Raw genomic sequence first — 16,853 nt, forward strand, 5'->3', positions numbered from 1 at the left:
AGATAAAAAGATCAATATGTAAATTACAGGAAAGCATATTTGGGCTCAATATAAAAAAGAATCTCCTAAAAATCAGATCTATACTGAAATGAAATGGAATGTTTTTCAGGAGTCAGTGAGTTTCCTATCACTAAAGCTCTTCCGGCAAAACTTAAATGATCACTTGTCCATAGTGTCACTATCTATTCATGATTTGAAACCTTGGTGTCATTATTGAATATTTTTCTTCCTTATTTCCTAGTTTCAATCAGATGTCAAGTTCTGTTAAAGTCATGTCCAACATATATCTGAAATCCACTCCTTTCTATTTCCCTTGTCATAATCTTAGAACAAACCCTCACTATCACCAGAGTGCATGTTGCAGTCTTCTCCTAACAGTTGTAAATGAATCCATGGAAATTCATACTCTACCCAAATCTTGCCTTCAACTATCTCCTTAATGTACTGTTTCTCTCTGCTCATAAACCTTCATTGCCTCCTACCAAACAAAAGATATATTCCTTTGAGTGACATTTAAGGTGTTCCATAATCTGATGAAATAATATCTTTTCTCTTTCAAAAGATGTGTTACATGGGACTCAGATGTCATAAAGATATCACTACAAAATACAAAAGTTAGTGATTGCCTCAATTGGGAGAGGGCTTGGGGTCTTTGACCAATTGTTCTTTTCTGTACTCAAAGAAAACCAGGATACATCACACTGGAAACACTTCAGGACATTAAGGTGACATGGTCTGATAGGATATTAACTAAGTGGAGATCCTTAATAGGTCAGGTTCCATAAAAGGATATTTTCTCTCAGATTTCCTAGAGCTACTTCTCTAGTGAAAACCCCTTAATATGCTTAGGGAAAAGTATATAAGTGGCAACCAGAAAAAAATAGGGCTTCCTTTCAGGGTTCTGGAGGCAATGTTGATCTTCAAAACTGCCACCATCGGTTCTGCTGCCATGTTACTGAAATAGCAACAATTTCAAGTCAAGAGAAGCTTATTTGCAAAATGTCACATGCCATATCTCTGGCATAAGTTTAGCACCATGGCCAAGGATTTGACTGTTCCCATGCATAGGCTCTTTAGCATCTCAGGCTTTCTCCTGGAAAAGTTCAATCTCTATCCAGACCAGAAATTATCTGAACTATACCTAGCAAAAATCTCCAGTTGAAGATCTCCTGCAGTAGAGAATGAATGATGTTACAATCATTATAAAAAACTATAGAAAATTTGTATTCACATTTGAGCAAAATTTGACCATTTTCAGTTTTTTTTCTTCCTTTTTAATTGTCCCTTAAATGCAAACAAAAGATCTAAGGAGACTCGAAGAAAAAGACTTTCGTGGTGACTGTCCTCTCTCCTTCATTTCTCCACTGAGACAGGAGAGATTACATCTTTGATCAGCTTTGTGGTGGATCTCCTGCCTCCTGCATTCTTCCACTGAAACCAAAACTCATTCTGGAGGATATCCAGAAAGCTAACTAGGACTTTACAGATACTATTCTTTTCTGATGCCCAATTATAGTGTGGAAGTGATCCTGAATTCTAAAAATCTATGCCTATAAGATATAAGCTATGGAAAGTATTACTTTGCTGTAAAGTCTTCTAGTTCAAGTAAAGTCTTCATCAAAGGGGAAAAAAAGAGGAAGCCTTCACGAAAATAGAGCAAGGTCCAAATGAACCCTTTGCTAATTTTGTGGGACATCTGCAGAGAGCTGTCATAAAAGTATTGTTGAAAATGCAGCAACAGGAATAATGATAAAACAACTTGCCAGAGAAAATGCTAATGAAGTTTGTAGAAGAATTATACTAGGACAACACAAAGATGCTCCTTTAAAAGAGATCATAAGATGCTGTGCACAAATACCTTTTATACCTAGGTTATGATGCAAAACATGGGAAAATGGGGTCCCTCTTGGCAAGGGACTTCCAGAGAGACTTGTCAATGCTTTCAGTGTGGTAAAGTAGGGCATTTGAAAGCTCAATGTTGGCATAGAGATAGAGTGAGAGGACAGGATGGGAGAACAAGACTCAAAATCCCGTGTCTAAAATGCAACAGAGACTTCCCTGGGGTCGGGCTAGCTGGAACTTCTTGGTCTTGGTGGAAGAATGCAGAAGGCAGGAGAGCCACCAGGATAGTGGGAGATGGAATGTTTCTCTTCCAGTCCTTGTTGTTCCTCATACACTCTATTACAATTATATCATTACAGCACACTATGCATGCCTGAACTTAGAGAACCATTATATCACCATGCTAAGTACTAAGTATATATGTAAACTAGATAACCATTGTCTCATCAATTGCTCTGAGTTAACACCTTGTTTCAGGTATACATCTTTCAAGTATAATTCTCCAGAGTTCTGGCTCTCTACAAGTTAATCTCTCCTTTTAGTGATTTTCTTCAGATATTTGTATATAAGTAATTTCTACAAGCTCCCAATAATATTATTTCCTGGGGTACCTCTTTTAGACATATGGCTTCTCAGTAGTCTTTCGAAATGAATTTTTTTCTGGCTATAGCAAAAGCATATCTTATTTAGTTGTAATCAATAAATCACACACATGTTATTCCTTGTACCTAGGCACAAATTTTTATTAAAAAGCAAAAGGTTGCTTTGTCCTGATTATGTATGAAAGATCAGCAAGATATGTTAATATTATGTTCTGTGTGTTATAATTTTGATTATTCAAACACTGTTTAATTATTTATTCACTCAACTTTTCATCATGGCAAATAGGTAATCTTAGATTCTCAAAGTTAGGAGAATAGAGTTTTAATCTTTGTTACATTCTACCCAGCTCAAAAAAGTCTCAAGCAAAGATATCCATCATCCGTTAGTCCTTGGTTGATACTTTTTTGGGGGCAAAAATCTAATGAAACTGTCTTTTATGACATAGAAGGGTTAAGATCTGCATTGGTAGGATGAAATACTAATCATATTCTGGATCTGAACAATAACAACTCACATTTTTTTCCTAGAAAAATGACAACTTGTCAAAATTGACCAAATAAATCTATTGGGTCTGACAATATATTTGCTATTTCTCAGTCCCTAACTTCTTCAATGAAATGAATTATGTATATTTTCTTAATTTTTTTCTTAAGGACAGGTTTACTCAGTATTATTTTGTTGCATATAGTTTTAATAATTTTTTTCCAAATTCAGCTCTTATAACTCTAAGACCAATGCTATTTTACCTTTTTCAGACTGACTTATTATTCCAATATTGTGATTCTATGCAGAATGTAAGAACAGAACAAGTTAAATGAAAATGAATAAAAGATTTTAGAGGGAAGAATCATCTCTCTTTGGAGACACTAAGGAAATTTTCATGAAGAAAGTTATCAAGGTAAGCTTTGAGGGAGGACTATTTGGTTTTGGAAAAGTATGTTCAAGAAACAGGTGATTTCACGTGAAAGACTTAGAGATAGGTAGGCACATAATGTCATCAGGGAATGGCAATTAATTTAACTTATCAGAGGTATAATATAAAGATAGACAATACCAATCACTCATCAGGGAATATTAGTAAACATTTGGTGACTTAAGGCTTAGCATATGGAACATATGGAGCAGATTATAGAACAAAATGAGAGTAAGGAAAGATGTCCATTGCTTGCAGAGTTCAGGAAAAAAAACTAATCTTGAATCTCTAGCAATAAGCAAAATATTAAAAATTGTAAATAATATGGGGGCAGCTAGGTAGCTCAGTTGATAGAGCACCAGCTCTGAAGTCAGGAGAACCTGAGTTCAAATCTCTTCTCAGACATTTAATACTTCCTAGCTCTGTGACCCTGGGCAAATCACTTAATCCCAATTGCCTCAGTAAAAAAAAAGAAATTGTAAATAATATGGAAGGAATATTAGAATCCATAGAACCAAAGATATGATAAAATATAATGTTTTAGAAAGAACAAAGAATTTTGGAGTCATGAGACCTGAATTCAAATTCAAGCTCTAACACTTACTCTTTATCTTTCAGGCTGCATTTTTTAGTCTGAAAAATGAAGTAGTTAAGAATGAAATAAGGAAGTATTCCTCTAATTTTGAGATAAAGAAAGAGAGAAGGGATGAACAGTACTAAAGATGATTATCAGAGACATACATAAAAGGTGAACATATCAATGAAATGGGTGGTGGATAGGTGATGGAATGGATATAATGGATACAATAGTATTAATGACATCTTGATTGGCTTCAGCTCAGATATACTTCCTGCATATCACTGTTCTCTTAAATGTGCCTGTGGACTGAACAGAGCCTGATATGGACTGAAGCTCTTTTGTTAAAAGTCTCTGATCTCTGGCATTTACTCTCTCTGTCATCATAGATAACTCATTTGTCTTCTAGCTTTAATTTCCTCACACCTATTAGTCTCCTGGTTTCATTAACCCATTATGAACTCCCTATTACCTCTGCTATTCTTTGTTCCTAAGTTCTATTTTCAGGACTGAAGCCAGGGACCATGATCCAAAGAACTGCAAGTTGTTAGTACTACTACAAGGAACAGCTCTGAGTTCTACAATTAAGAATGTGTGCAGTAATATGTAGGCCTAGTTGAACTTTGGCCATTTGGAGGTCTTTGGATTGACATTCATTTTCTTTGGTTTCATGACCGAAATGCTGTACAAGTAAGTCAAGAGAGGTTTTAAGGCTTCCTTTCTATGAAGCCTGTGCGCTATAGTCTCAATTGGATTCCAGTGTCTTGTGGTTTAAGCCTTCCACTCTTAGAAAGGTCTTTTATAAATGAATACTTCCTAAGATATCCAGCATCCATAAGCCTTATAAAACATTAGCATGAGATTACTCCATCAACTTTGAGTGGTTTGTTGAAAGCCTCAGATTAATAGCTTCCAATATTGAGGTTTCATGGTCTTAGTCCATTCTAAAATTGACATGCTTGGTTTGAAAGATTCTTATAATGTTGATAGTCTCTTATATAAGGTGACTCTCATTTCCGATATTCTTCTTTAAGGTCTCTTTCATCTCTGAAATTCTGTGTCCTTTGGTCCTTTAAATCTTGAAGAAATCTTAAAGACCAGATACCAACATGTCCATGCCAGACAGAGGTGGGAAGACAAAGATACACACATACAGAGAAAGAGAGAGAGACAGACAGAGACAGAGATAGAGAGAGACAGAGATACATAGAGATATGGAGAGACAGAGAGAGAGAAAGAGAGAGAGAGACAGAGACAGAGAAAGAGAGGGATGAAGGAGGAAGGAAAGATGGAGAGAGGGAAGAGGAGGAGAAGGGGAGAGATAAAAGGAAAATACTGAGAAAATATAAGGAAGAAATAGGCAGTTTGACAAAGGGTAGAAAAAGACAACAGAGTGGAGAAATGTAATGTGTGAAGATGTGGGTAGGAAAATATGGTTAAATGCATTATGCAAATTAATTTAAATATGAATAGTTACTTATACATACTGGCTCATAATCTATATATGAATGTCTTTTTTATAGGATGCTATCTCTAGAGAGCCACTGATAGACTTTATGGTTATAATACATTGACCAGTTAGTTAGCAGATCATAACTGGATTGAACATGAGTGGGGAATCTTTTTTGGTCACTGAAGTCCTTCACAAGTGTCTACCACTCCTGAGAATGCTATCATCTATGTCCATAGAAGGCATACCCTCACTGATAAAATACTGGACTTCATAGGAATTAGAATGCACAAAGAATTTATATGTTTGTAGTTTGGATTAATAGGCAAGAATTTTGGTAGTGCTGATGGTTTGAGTTGAAAGAACAAAAAATAGTCCAGTGGGGATGAATAAGCAAGAGAAAAAAATTAGGAAAATGGAAAAGATCAGAAAATGTGGGAGAAAATATTATCTTTGGGGAGTTGATGCCAAATGTAGGAATAAAGTAACAGATGTTATATTTTCTTTCTAGATCTCAAATTCAAGTTTCCATGGAATTAGTTATGTGTGCCTCATAGCTGGATAAACTTTCTAGATAGGATCATAAAATGAAGGTCATGTATTTAGATTTAAAAAGGTATCTTAAAATCATCTAGCCTTTTCCTGTATACAGATGAAGAAACTGATGCTCAGAAGTGACATGTCCAAGGTGACATAGATGAGTGTATCTGGCAAAAAGTACTTAATAAATGTTTCTTATTTAATGTGGGGCAAAGACAAGAAACTACCACAGATCTATCACTCTTTAAACAACCTAGAAAGAGCTTCTCCTGTTGAATTCTATACCAGTGAAAAAAAAATAAGCATCAAACTTATTCTAGGACTTAAGGAAGGGGTATGGAAGTCATTGGGTTGAGGAGAGAAAGGGGATTCAAGAAAAAAATTCACCTAATGAAACAAATTTCTACTGTTGAAAGGAGTTTTAAAGTACAGATAGATTATCAGAATATAGAAAGCTCTAGAACATAAAATGCCAAAATGGATACATCTTTATAACATAAGGTATCTAAATAATCTTACTCCAACAACATGTTTTTACAAGTACTGACACTGAGATCATATGAGAATAAAAATGATTTGTCTGAAGTCATACAGATAGTCAGTGACACAGCGAGGACTAAAATCTAGGTCTTCTGATACAGTCTGTTGCAACACCCTAGTACCAAGAAGTCTAACAGTATCACTCATAAGAAAAATGATTTTTACTTTTCTTTTCTAGGGCTGCTGAGAATTCCTGCTTGCTTCAATTGCTTGTACTTCAATCCAATTTTTTAAGCTCTTCCCAAGCTGTCATAACTTTCTCCTTGACAGTGGACCTAGGAATCCCAATCCTTCTGCATTCTCTTATCTTCTTGTACTACCTTTGCTTATAAAAATAGATTTAGCCACCTCATTAACTTTTATAGGAAATATAATTCTTCTTAGACACATCTTACTTTTAGCTTTGTGGGTAGTGCAGCTCTCTGAGTAGTATAAAGCTTAGTCTACTAGACCTCTCTCAGCTTTGTAGAGTCAAAATCCTTGTGTGACAAATCCTAACCAAGGTCCCTGTTTTTGGAACAGGACATGAGCCCCTCTGTTTTTGGTAGGCAGCGCTATGGGAAATTCTTTATATGTTGTTTGTCAGAGTCTTTCTGGAATCTGATAGATGAACTTAAAAGCACTGATGCATACTGACTCAGTCCCTCCTACTGTAATGATAATAACAGCCATTTAAAAAATGCTCTAAGGTTACTGCTACTTCTGCAAACTTTATAAATATTTAATTCAGTATAACTTTTAAATACACAGGGCAGCTTTTACTATCCCATTCATAGTTTCAGTAGAGAAAGGGAAAGTAAATCACCATCCTATAAGGAATCTGTAGGTGCTATTCCATCTGAACTGAGTTTCTCGTTTCATATAGGCTCTTCCAATGACTTCAGCTTTTGGGTCTTGGTGAATCCTAGAATTTTAAAGCAGATTCAAGGCTCGACCTGGAACCAAATTGGATTCTGATTTGGATTTGCTTTTCTTGTACATAGGGCAGCCAATGAAAATGCTTGGACTGGGAAGATTGAGGATCTTTTGTGAAGAACATGAAGGAGGTCAGTGACCATACATTGCAATGGATATTTGAAAGGTGTACGATGTAAGATGACTGGAAAGGTAGAAAGAGGCTGTGTTTTAAGAGCCAAAGAGGATCTTAGACTTGATAGTAGAGAGAATATATAACTATAGTGTATGAAAGAGTTAAGAACCGTGTTTTATTAATTTTTATTTTTTCACTAATTGATAACACTTTATTTTTTCCAATTATATGTAAAGACACATTTTAATGGTCTTTTTTTTTTGTAAAATGAATTTTACAAGTTTTCTTCCTCCTTTTTTAAGAGGGTTAGCAATTTTATACAGGTTACATATTTGTAGTGATGTAAAATCTATTTCCATATTAGTCATGTGAAAGAAGAAACAGGTTGTAAAAAAGTTACAGTTTGTAAAAGGAAAAACCCCACACAAATAAATTGAAAATAGTATATTTGTTTTGATCTGCATTCAGAGTCCATCAGTTATTTCTCTGGATGTGGATGGTATTTTTTTTTTATAATGAGTCTTTTGTTTTATGCTTTATAAAGAACTTTTTGACAGCTAAAGGAGGTTTAAATGAAGCAGGCTATAGTAATAATCCAGGCATGGGTCTGTGACAGTCAGAGGAGAGAAAGGAACTTATAAGAGAAATGGTAGCAAAGTGTATGTGATAGGACTTAGCAACTGAATATAGAAGGGGGAAAAGATAGGGAAAAAGAAGAGGATTCAATTGGAGGATGGTAGGGTACTACACAGTAATATGCAAGTGTGGAGGAGGGGTAGGCTTGGAGGAAGGGAAAGAGTTTTTATAATCTTACTGACATTTATTTGTTTCTGACTTACTATCATATATATATATATATACGTATACATATATATATATATATATATATATATATATATATAGTACTTACAAAAGCCTATTGATTATGTATATTTTAAATTACTTAGTTATTTGCATATTTGCAAATATGTATTTTCATATCTGACTTTTTTATTATTCTGTGGGTCTACTGATATTTCTTGACTTTTGCTTTGCTGTTATACATATTTACTAATATTTTTTAGATATACATGTACTGCTGTCATGAAGGCAGGCAATATATATATATATACATATGTATATATATATGTATATATATATATATATATATATATATATTTAATTACAGCTTTTTATTTACAAGTTGTATGCATGGGTAATTTGCCATTGACAATTGCCAAACCTTTTGTTCCAATTTTTCTCCTCTTTCCCCTCATGCCCTTCCCCCAATGGCAGGTTGACCAATACATGTTAAATATGTTAGAGTATAAGTTAAATACAATATATGTATGCATGTCCATACAATTATTTTGCTGTACAAAAAGAATCAGACTTTGAAATAATGTACAATTAGCCTTGAAGGAAATCAAAAATGCAGGTGGACAAAAATAGAGGGATTGGGAATTCTATGTAGGGGTTCATAGTCATCTCCCAGAGTTCTTTCGCTGGGTGTAGCTGGTTCAATTCATTACTGCTCCATTGAAATTGATTTGGTTCATCTCTTTGCTGAAGATGGCCACGTCCATCAGAATTGATCATCGTATAGTATTGTTGTTGAAGTATATAATGATGTTCTGGTCCTGCTCATTTCACTCAGCATCAGTTCGTGTAAGTCTCTCCAGACCTTTCTGGCTGGTCATTTCTTACAGAGCAATAATATTCCATAATATTCATATACCACAATTTATTCTGCCATTCTCCAATTGATGGGCATCCACTCAGTTTCCAGTTTCTGGTCACTACAAAGAAGGCTGCCACAAACATTCTTGCACATACGGGTTCCTTTTTCTTCTTTAAAAACTCTTTGGGAAAAATCCCTATATTTTTGCCAGCCTGCATTTTGGATTTCCTTCACAGGCTAATTGTACAATATTTCAGAGTCCAATTCTTTTTGTACAGCAAAATAATGGTTTGGTCATGTATACGTATTGTGTATCTAATTTATACTTTAATGTATTTAACATCTACTGGTCATCCTGCCATCTAGGGAAGGGGGTGGGGGGAAGGAGGGGAAAAATTGGAACCAAAGATTTGGCAATTGTCAATGCTGTAAAATTACCCATACATATAACTTGTAAATAAAAAGCTATTAAAAAAAAAGAAAAAAAAAACTCTGGGATATAAGCCCAGTAGTAACACTACTGCATCAAAGGTTATGCATTGTTTGATAATTTTTTGAGCATAGTTCCAAATAGGCAGGCAATATATTATCCTACATACAATTTGGTAATATAGTCACTGAAGTTTTCTCTTAAGGAATATTTTATATTGTGCCATGTCTATTGTATATGTTGTTGTATATGTGCTGTGGATGGCAACTTAATTGCCTCAAATAGTCAGCTAATTATCCTTGTACTGGTAAGTGCTGATTTTTCTTTAGTGGGAAGTCTAATTGCATATATAAAGTAAACAATAGTTGATTTTTCTAAAGATTGCAGAATTTCTGATTCTTGGGAAGAATGTCCCCAGAGTGCTTAGCTAATTGAGCCTTAGAAAGACTGAAATCTTGTTCCCTCTTCTGCCTAAGAGAAAAGCAGTAGGAATTTTCTCATGTGAGACTTTCAGAAGAACATAGTTACTTTTTTAGTTTATTTATTTTTAATACATATTATTTTTTGAATTATGTTGGGAGAGAAAAATCAGAGCAAAAGGGAAAAACCATGGGAGAGATAAAAAAGCAAAAAAGAAGTGAATATAACATGTGTTGATTCACATTCAGTCTCCTTAGTTCTTTTTCTGGATGCAGATGGCATTTTCTGTTTAAAGTCTGGGATTCCTTTGGATCACTGAACTACTAAGAAGAACCCAGCCTTTCATAGTTGATCATTGCACATTTTTGCTGTTATTGTGTACAATGTATTCCTGGTTCTGCTTGTTTCACTCAACATCAGTTCATATAAATCTTCCCAGGCCTTTCTACCATCAGCTTGTTCATAATTCTTTACAGAACAATAATATTCCATTACTTTCATGTACCACAGCTTTTTCAGCCATTTTTCAATTGATGGGCATCCACTTCTCTTCCAATTTTTTTGCTACCACAAAAAGAGCTGCTACAAACATTTTTGCACATGTGGGTTTTGTCCTCTCCTTTATGATTTCCTTGGGATACAGACCCAATAATGGCACTGCTGGGTCAAAGGGTATGCACAGTTTTGTAGCCCTTTCAGGATAATTCCAGATTGCTCTCCAGAATGGTTGGATCATTTCACAACTGCATCAGTGTCCCAGTTTTCCCACATCCCCTCCAACATTATTCTTTCCTGCCATTTTAGCCAATATGAGAAGTGTGAGTTGATCTCTCAGAGTTGTTTTAATTTGCGTTTCTCTAATCAAGAGTGTTTCTTTCATATAACTATAGATGACTTTAATTTCATCTGATGTTCTTTGGACTTGAGACTAATTTATCTCACTCTTTGAGGTTTCTTCTGTGGACGTTCTGTCCTTGTCTAAGTTTGTGTTTTGGTCTGCCCTGTCACCATAGTAACTTTCAATGTCAAGATTATTTTCTGTGATCAATTTCTCCCCCTCTCCCCCCCCCCCCCCCCCCCCCGCCTTTTTTGGGTATTTCCTTTTTTTTTTTTAAACTTTTAAGAAGGAGCTCTGCAGGATCCTGGGGTATAGGGGGCGCTGTCCCAAGCTTTCTGTGCAGTTCTGAGCCTTGGCCTTGAACACAGCGCCCCCTTGTGTTGCAGGGGCCAGCTTTGCCTGCTCTATTCTGGAACAGTTGGTTTCTCAGTTTGCCTTCTGAGCTGGGACTGGAGGCTGCCCCCCTGCTGTGCTCCTTGCACTGAGCCAGGACTGAGCGTCTTAGTTGCTGCTCTCCTGTGTTTGAGACCCTCTCACTGACTTTCCCAGAGTCTATCTGAGCTGAGCTGAACACCCTTTTTACCCCAGTGAGACTGACCTTGGTTGATGTTTCTTAGTCTATCTGGGGCTGGAGGCGGTTTCATTCTGTCAGATTCTCTTCAGACTCTCGTGGTTGATATTGATTATACATGTGAAATCATGCAAAACATAATTCCATATTAGCCATGGTCCTTTGAGATTGTCTGGGACAAGTGTCTTAATCTGAGTAGTGAAATCTTTCCAGTTGATCATCCTTGCAGAGTTGCTGTTACTATGTATGATGTTCTCTTGGTTCTTCTCCCTTTGTGTGGATTCCGATATCTTCCCGGGTTTTCCTGAAACCATCCTGCTCATCATTTCTCATAGTATAGTAGTTTTCTATCATATTAGTTTGTAAGGTTGATGTTACAAGACAATGGAACTTTTTGGTGTGGACCTATGTATCAAGTTTATAAGTGACTGAAACAAATAAAAATTGAAAAAGATTGAAAAAACCCCACAATTTGTTTAGCCATTTCCCAATTGGTGAGTATTCTCTCAATTTCCAATTCTCTGCCACCACAAAAAGAGCTGCTGTAAATATTTTTGCATAAATGGTCCTTTTTCCTTTACTTTGATCTTTCTGGGATACAGGCGTAGTACTGCTATTGCTGGGTTAAAGATTATGCACAGTTTTAAAGTTCTTTATAGTCCTCATTTTTTAGGGAACATTTTATTATTCCAGTACCGAAGAGAGTGGAGATGAATTATTTGAGATCACTTTTCTAAAATGAATCACTTTTTAGCATAAACAGAAAATAATTATTTTTGGCAGAAAGACAAATACTGTATACTACACAGGTCCCTGAATAATTATTTGCATTTTTTATACTTTCTGAAAGAAGATCCTCAGTCCTTTGTAATTCTTGCTAACAGTTCTTGTAGTCAACTTGCATGACGATCATTTTAGTTAGAGATGCCGAACAATAGTGGTCTGGATTACTTTATGGGGTAGTGAGTTCCGTATCACTGTAAAAACACAAGTAGGATTTAGAACTAGAAGAAAGCTTATGTATCATCTAGTCCAGTATTTTGGGTTTTCAGATGAGGAAAATGCAATTTGTCCAAGGTAACTAAACAAGTAAATAGTAGAATTTCATTTTATGCCATAATGTTACTTAAAATCTCATGTATTTCCTACAACTAAACAGTTAGACGTTTACATATTTACAATATGTAAAGAAGACTTTCATCTGTCAGAGACTGACACAGAGGACTTCTAGTATTTATTGCAGAACTAAATTCCTATGACTTCATGATTTTAAGGTGAAGGAGAAAGGTCCAAGTATAATAACATCATCATTGTTAATATTAATAACAATATATGGTGTTCATATAGCTCTTTAAGATTTGCAAAGCATTTCAGAAATATCTATTTGACCTTTATTACACTACTATTAGGTAGATGCTATTATTATTTCTTTAGTAACATGTAAAAAATGTATTTAAAGTATTTTGCAACCCTTAAAATACTATAGAAATGTGAGCTATTGTTATTATTATTTTATAGATGAAGAAACTGAGGATGTAAGCTGTAAAGTGACTTGCTTAGGGTCCCACAGTTTATGAAGATGTGGAACAGTTTGAACCCATATCTTTCTGATGATGTCATTTCTCAATCCACCAGGAAATGGTGGCTCCTAGCAAATCCTTATGCCTTGTATGCTCGCAAAAAAGGTTCTAGGGTCTAATCATGATAGACAATTACACTGGATTCTTAGAGGTTTTGCTAGCAAAACAGAAGCTCTGGTAGGATTTGAGAATATGGTGAAGCTTTGAAAATATGCTCAAATATGTACTGATATCCAAGGAACCATTTAGTTAAAGAAAAAAAAATTGGCAACCCGTTAATGAAATTTTTTTGGCTAAAGTAGCACATGAAGACCACATACAAAGGTGTAGGAAAATGGAGATTTGAGTTGATGGAAGAATAATGCGTAGTAACAAAATCCCAACTTTCCTTTCTCTATATTTTATTATTCGACATTTACAATTTTATGATTTAAAGCCACACATCATTACATCCACACCAGAATTTGTGGCAAGAAGGCTGCTGTAATGTCCATTACGCAAATGAAAAGTTTGAGGCTCAGAGAAATGAAATAACTTGCCCAAACTACACTAATTATGATCCAAAGACTAGAACCAAGATTTTCTAAAACTAAATCTAGTCCTTCTTTAGAAGAAATGAGTGGTATCACAAAGTAGGCTGTGAAAAATTAGATTGAAAGGTCATGAAAGTCTAGAACAGATGATAAAACTGCATACACAGTAAAGGGACTGTTACACAGTTGGAGTAGGACCAAATAGTTCTTGGGCTTCACATTGAATACAATTTTTCTGATTGCCAGACTTTGCAACCCAGAGATTGATGCCACATTCCCACATTGCATTCCTAGATGCAATCACTGAGAAGCGGCTGTTTTGTCAATGAACTTCCTTAGGGATTCCTTTATGTCCTTGTTTCTCAGACTATAGATGAAGGGGTTCAGCATGGGGGTGACAACAGAATACATCACTGAGGCAACTGAGATCTTCCGAGAGGAGTGAGTAGCTGAAGAACTCAGATACACTCCAAGTCCAGTCCCATAGAATAATGAAACAACAGAGAGGTGAGACCCACAGGTAGAAAAGGCTTTATATTTTCCCTTGGATGATGGTATTTTCAATATTGAGGAACAAATCTGACTATAAGAGAAAAGGATCCCTGTGAAGGGAAGGACACCTAGGAGACAAGTTACAACATATACTACAATGTCATTAATATGGGTATTAGAACAAGAGAGTTTCATAACTTCACCAAGATCACAGAAAAAGTGGGAAACTTCACGTTCTTTACAGAAAGACAACTGCATCACCATTAGAATTTGGGGAATGGAGTTTAGAAGACTGATAGTCCATGCCATTAGAACCATGAGGCCACAAATCCGTGGATTCATTATGGTGACATAATGCAGAGGATGACAGATAGCCACAAAACGGTCATAGGCCATCACAGAAAGGAGTAAATTGTCTAAACAAGCAAAAATTATGAAGAAGTACATCTGAGTAAAGCATCCAGCATATGAGATAACTTTAGTATGTGTCTGGAGGTTCACCAACATCTTGGGGACCAAAGTAGTCACTAGACAGATATCTACCAGAGACAAATTGGAGAGAAAGAAGTACATGGGAGTGTGAAGATGGGAGTCAGAGCCAATGGCCAACATGATGAGAAGATTCCCAACCACAGTGACCATGTACATGCTGAGGAAGAGCCCGAAGAGGGGCAGTTGCTGCTCTGGCTTCTCAGAAAGTCCCAGAAGGAAGAATTCTGACATACTTGTTTGGTTTTCTGGTCCCATGTATCTAATATATCTGCAAGGAAAAAGATATAGGAAGTTGAAAAAATAGAACGAATCACCTCTTGATTCTGTGAGAGAGAGAATACTAGATTTAAACTCATATGATTGAAGTTTAAGTCTAAGGTCTACCACCTTTGTTATTTTAGACAAGTTACTTCCTTTCCTGGGCCTCAATTTCCTCATAAATAAAATGCAATTGGACTAAGTGATTTCTAAATTATTTTTCAGCTCTCACACCTTTGGGAACTCTACAAACCATACTTAGAACTTAAATAATTTATAAATGAAATTATGAAAACTCTTGTCAGGGGTAATATTCATTTAAGGTCAAAATATATTGAGTTAAACATTAAATTATATAAAATATAAAACTACAAAATGATGGAAGAAAGTAGGGTAGAACATTTATCCCAATTATGAAAGGCAGATGATCAATAATTCAATAAAGAATTAATTGTAACCAAATAGATGTTACATCTATAGATTCCACATAAAAGAAAAAGAATCTTTAAATTAAAATAATGTAATTAAAAACAAGAACCAAAAATACCCCCAATGGATTGGGAAATGTAGTTGTGGCAGATAATAATTCAACATCCAAAATATATTTAAGAAATTGGTATTTTAAAAGTCACAGTAGTAATCTCTCAATAAAACATGGCAACAACTTTCAAAAAATGAATACAAATTGTTTTAAATTAATTGTTATTTTATTTTGAGATTTGCATTCTCTCCCTCTCACCTACTTTACCCAATTGAGAAAGCAAGAAAAACAAGATCTGTGTTACACACATGTATAGTCAAAAGAAAACAAATTCTTCAAATTCCTGATAATTATTTGGAAATGTTCAATTTCACCAATAATCAGAAAGTAATGCATCTTTGAGGTTCTACCTCAAGCATATGAAATAGGTAAAAAATAACCAAATTTAATATCAGTAAGTTTGAGCAGAAATAGGTATGCTCATTCTTTGCAGGTAGAATCACAAAATTCTAAAATATTTTTGCACAATATTCTAACATTGCATGTTATTGTTCTAATAACTATATTTTGGGGAAAGGATTCTGAGAGTATTAACTTTATTGATTCAAATATTTTTATAGCATCATTAAATATAAATACAAGAATAAAAACATTGAAACAATTATAATAGGACAATGTTAAATAAATTTTGTTCAATTGTTACAGAATAATATAATGCAATTATGAAGAATACAAAGAACTACAGTTAGACATTTATCAAATAATGCAAAATGAAAAAAATAAAGCTACATGAGTAGAGACCACACTCATTATGACCACAGAAGAAGCAAGGTGAATGACAATGAATGGAATTCTGATGAGGAATTAGAAGAAGTAACAAGAGTTGTTTAATATTTTGTAAATTGAAATTGTTCACTTAAATATAAATAGCTGATGAATAAGCTTAAGTTATTCTATTGATATTCAATGTTTTTAAAAATAAAACGTTGGATATATATTTTAAAAAGAAGATGAAGAGTAAGAACAAGATCTGCTCAACTAGAAAGGGTTCCCTGTTATGGGAGGGAGGAGGACACTGAAAAGAGAGAGGGAGATGAGATATGGGAAGTTTGTTCTGTAGAAGGGGCTTTCAGAATTGGGGGATAATAAGAAAGCAAAAGAACACCTGCATCAATATGACTCATTGACCCCTCACCACAAAAAAAAAAACAAACAAACAACAAAAAACAAAAACAGAGAACAGAGCGAGGTTGTGAATCCAAGATTCTTAAATCACCATCAGCAATGCTTCATCCATGGATCCAAGGAGATTACTCAAGGTTGATATGTTCTAAAACAAATTTTCTTTACACTCCAGGGTCATGATCCCTTATGGGGTTCCATAATTGAATGTGGGAGCTGTGAAATTATGATGCCACTACTACAGATTAGAGTTGCCTACCTATTTTATATATTTATATGGCTGGGATGTTGGGCAAAAAGGGATCAGAAGTGAAAATTTGAAGCCCTTGTCTAAAGTGATGCGGCACCAAGAAACGAGGTATCCAAAAGCTTGAGCTTATACAAGGAAGATATTTTAAAATAATATTCAAATGTTATTTGG

At 35.0% G+C, this 16,853-nt stretch overlaps 1 protein-coding gene across 1 annotated transcript; it reads right to left on the reverse strand.

The window, feature by feature from the left end:
- Positions 1 to 13,827: 13,827 nt before the first annotated feature.
- Positions 13,828 to 14,915, reverse strand: LOC116421408 (olfactory receptor 7A10-like). Its single transcript, XM_031950736.1, has one exon. It carries the CDS (start codon positions 14,764 to 14,766, stop codon positions 13,828 to 13,830), a length of 939 nt encoding a protein of 312 aa, XP_031806596.1. The 5' UTR covers positions 14,767 to 14,915.
- Between the last annotated feature and the right edge of the window lie 1,938 nt (positions 14,916 to 16,853).

The sequence above is a fragment of the Sarcophilus harrisii genome, chromosome 1 (genome assembly GCF_902635505.1).
Source record: "Sarcophilus harrisii chromosome 1, mSarHar1.11, whole genome shotgun sequence".
NCBI classification, from domain to species: Eukaryota; Metazoa; Chordata; class Mammalia; order Dasyuromorphia; family Dasyuridae; genus Sarcophilus; species Sarcophilus harrisii.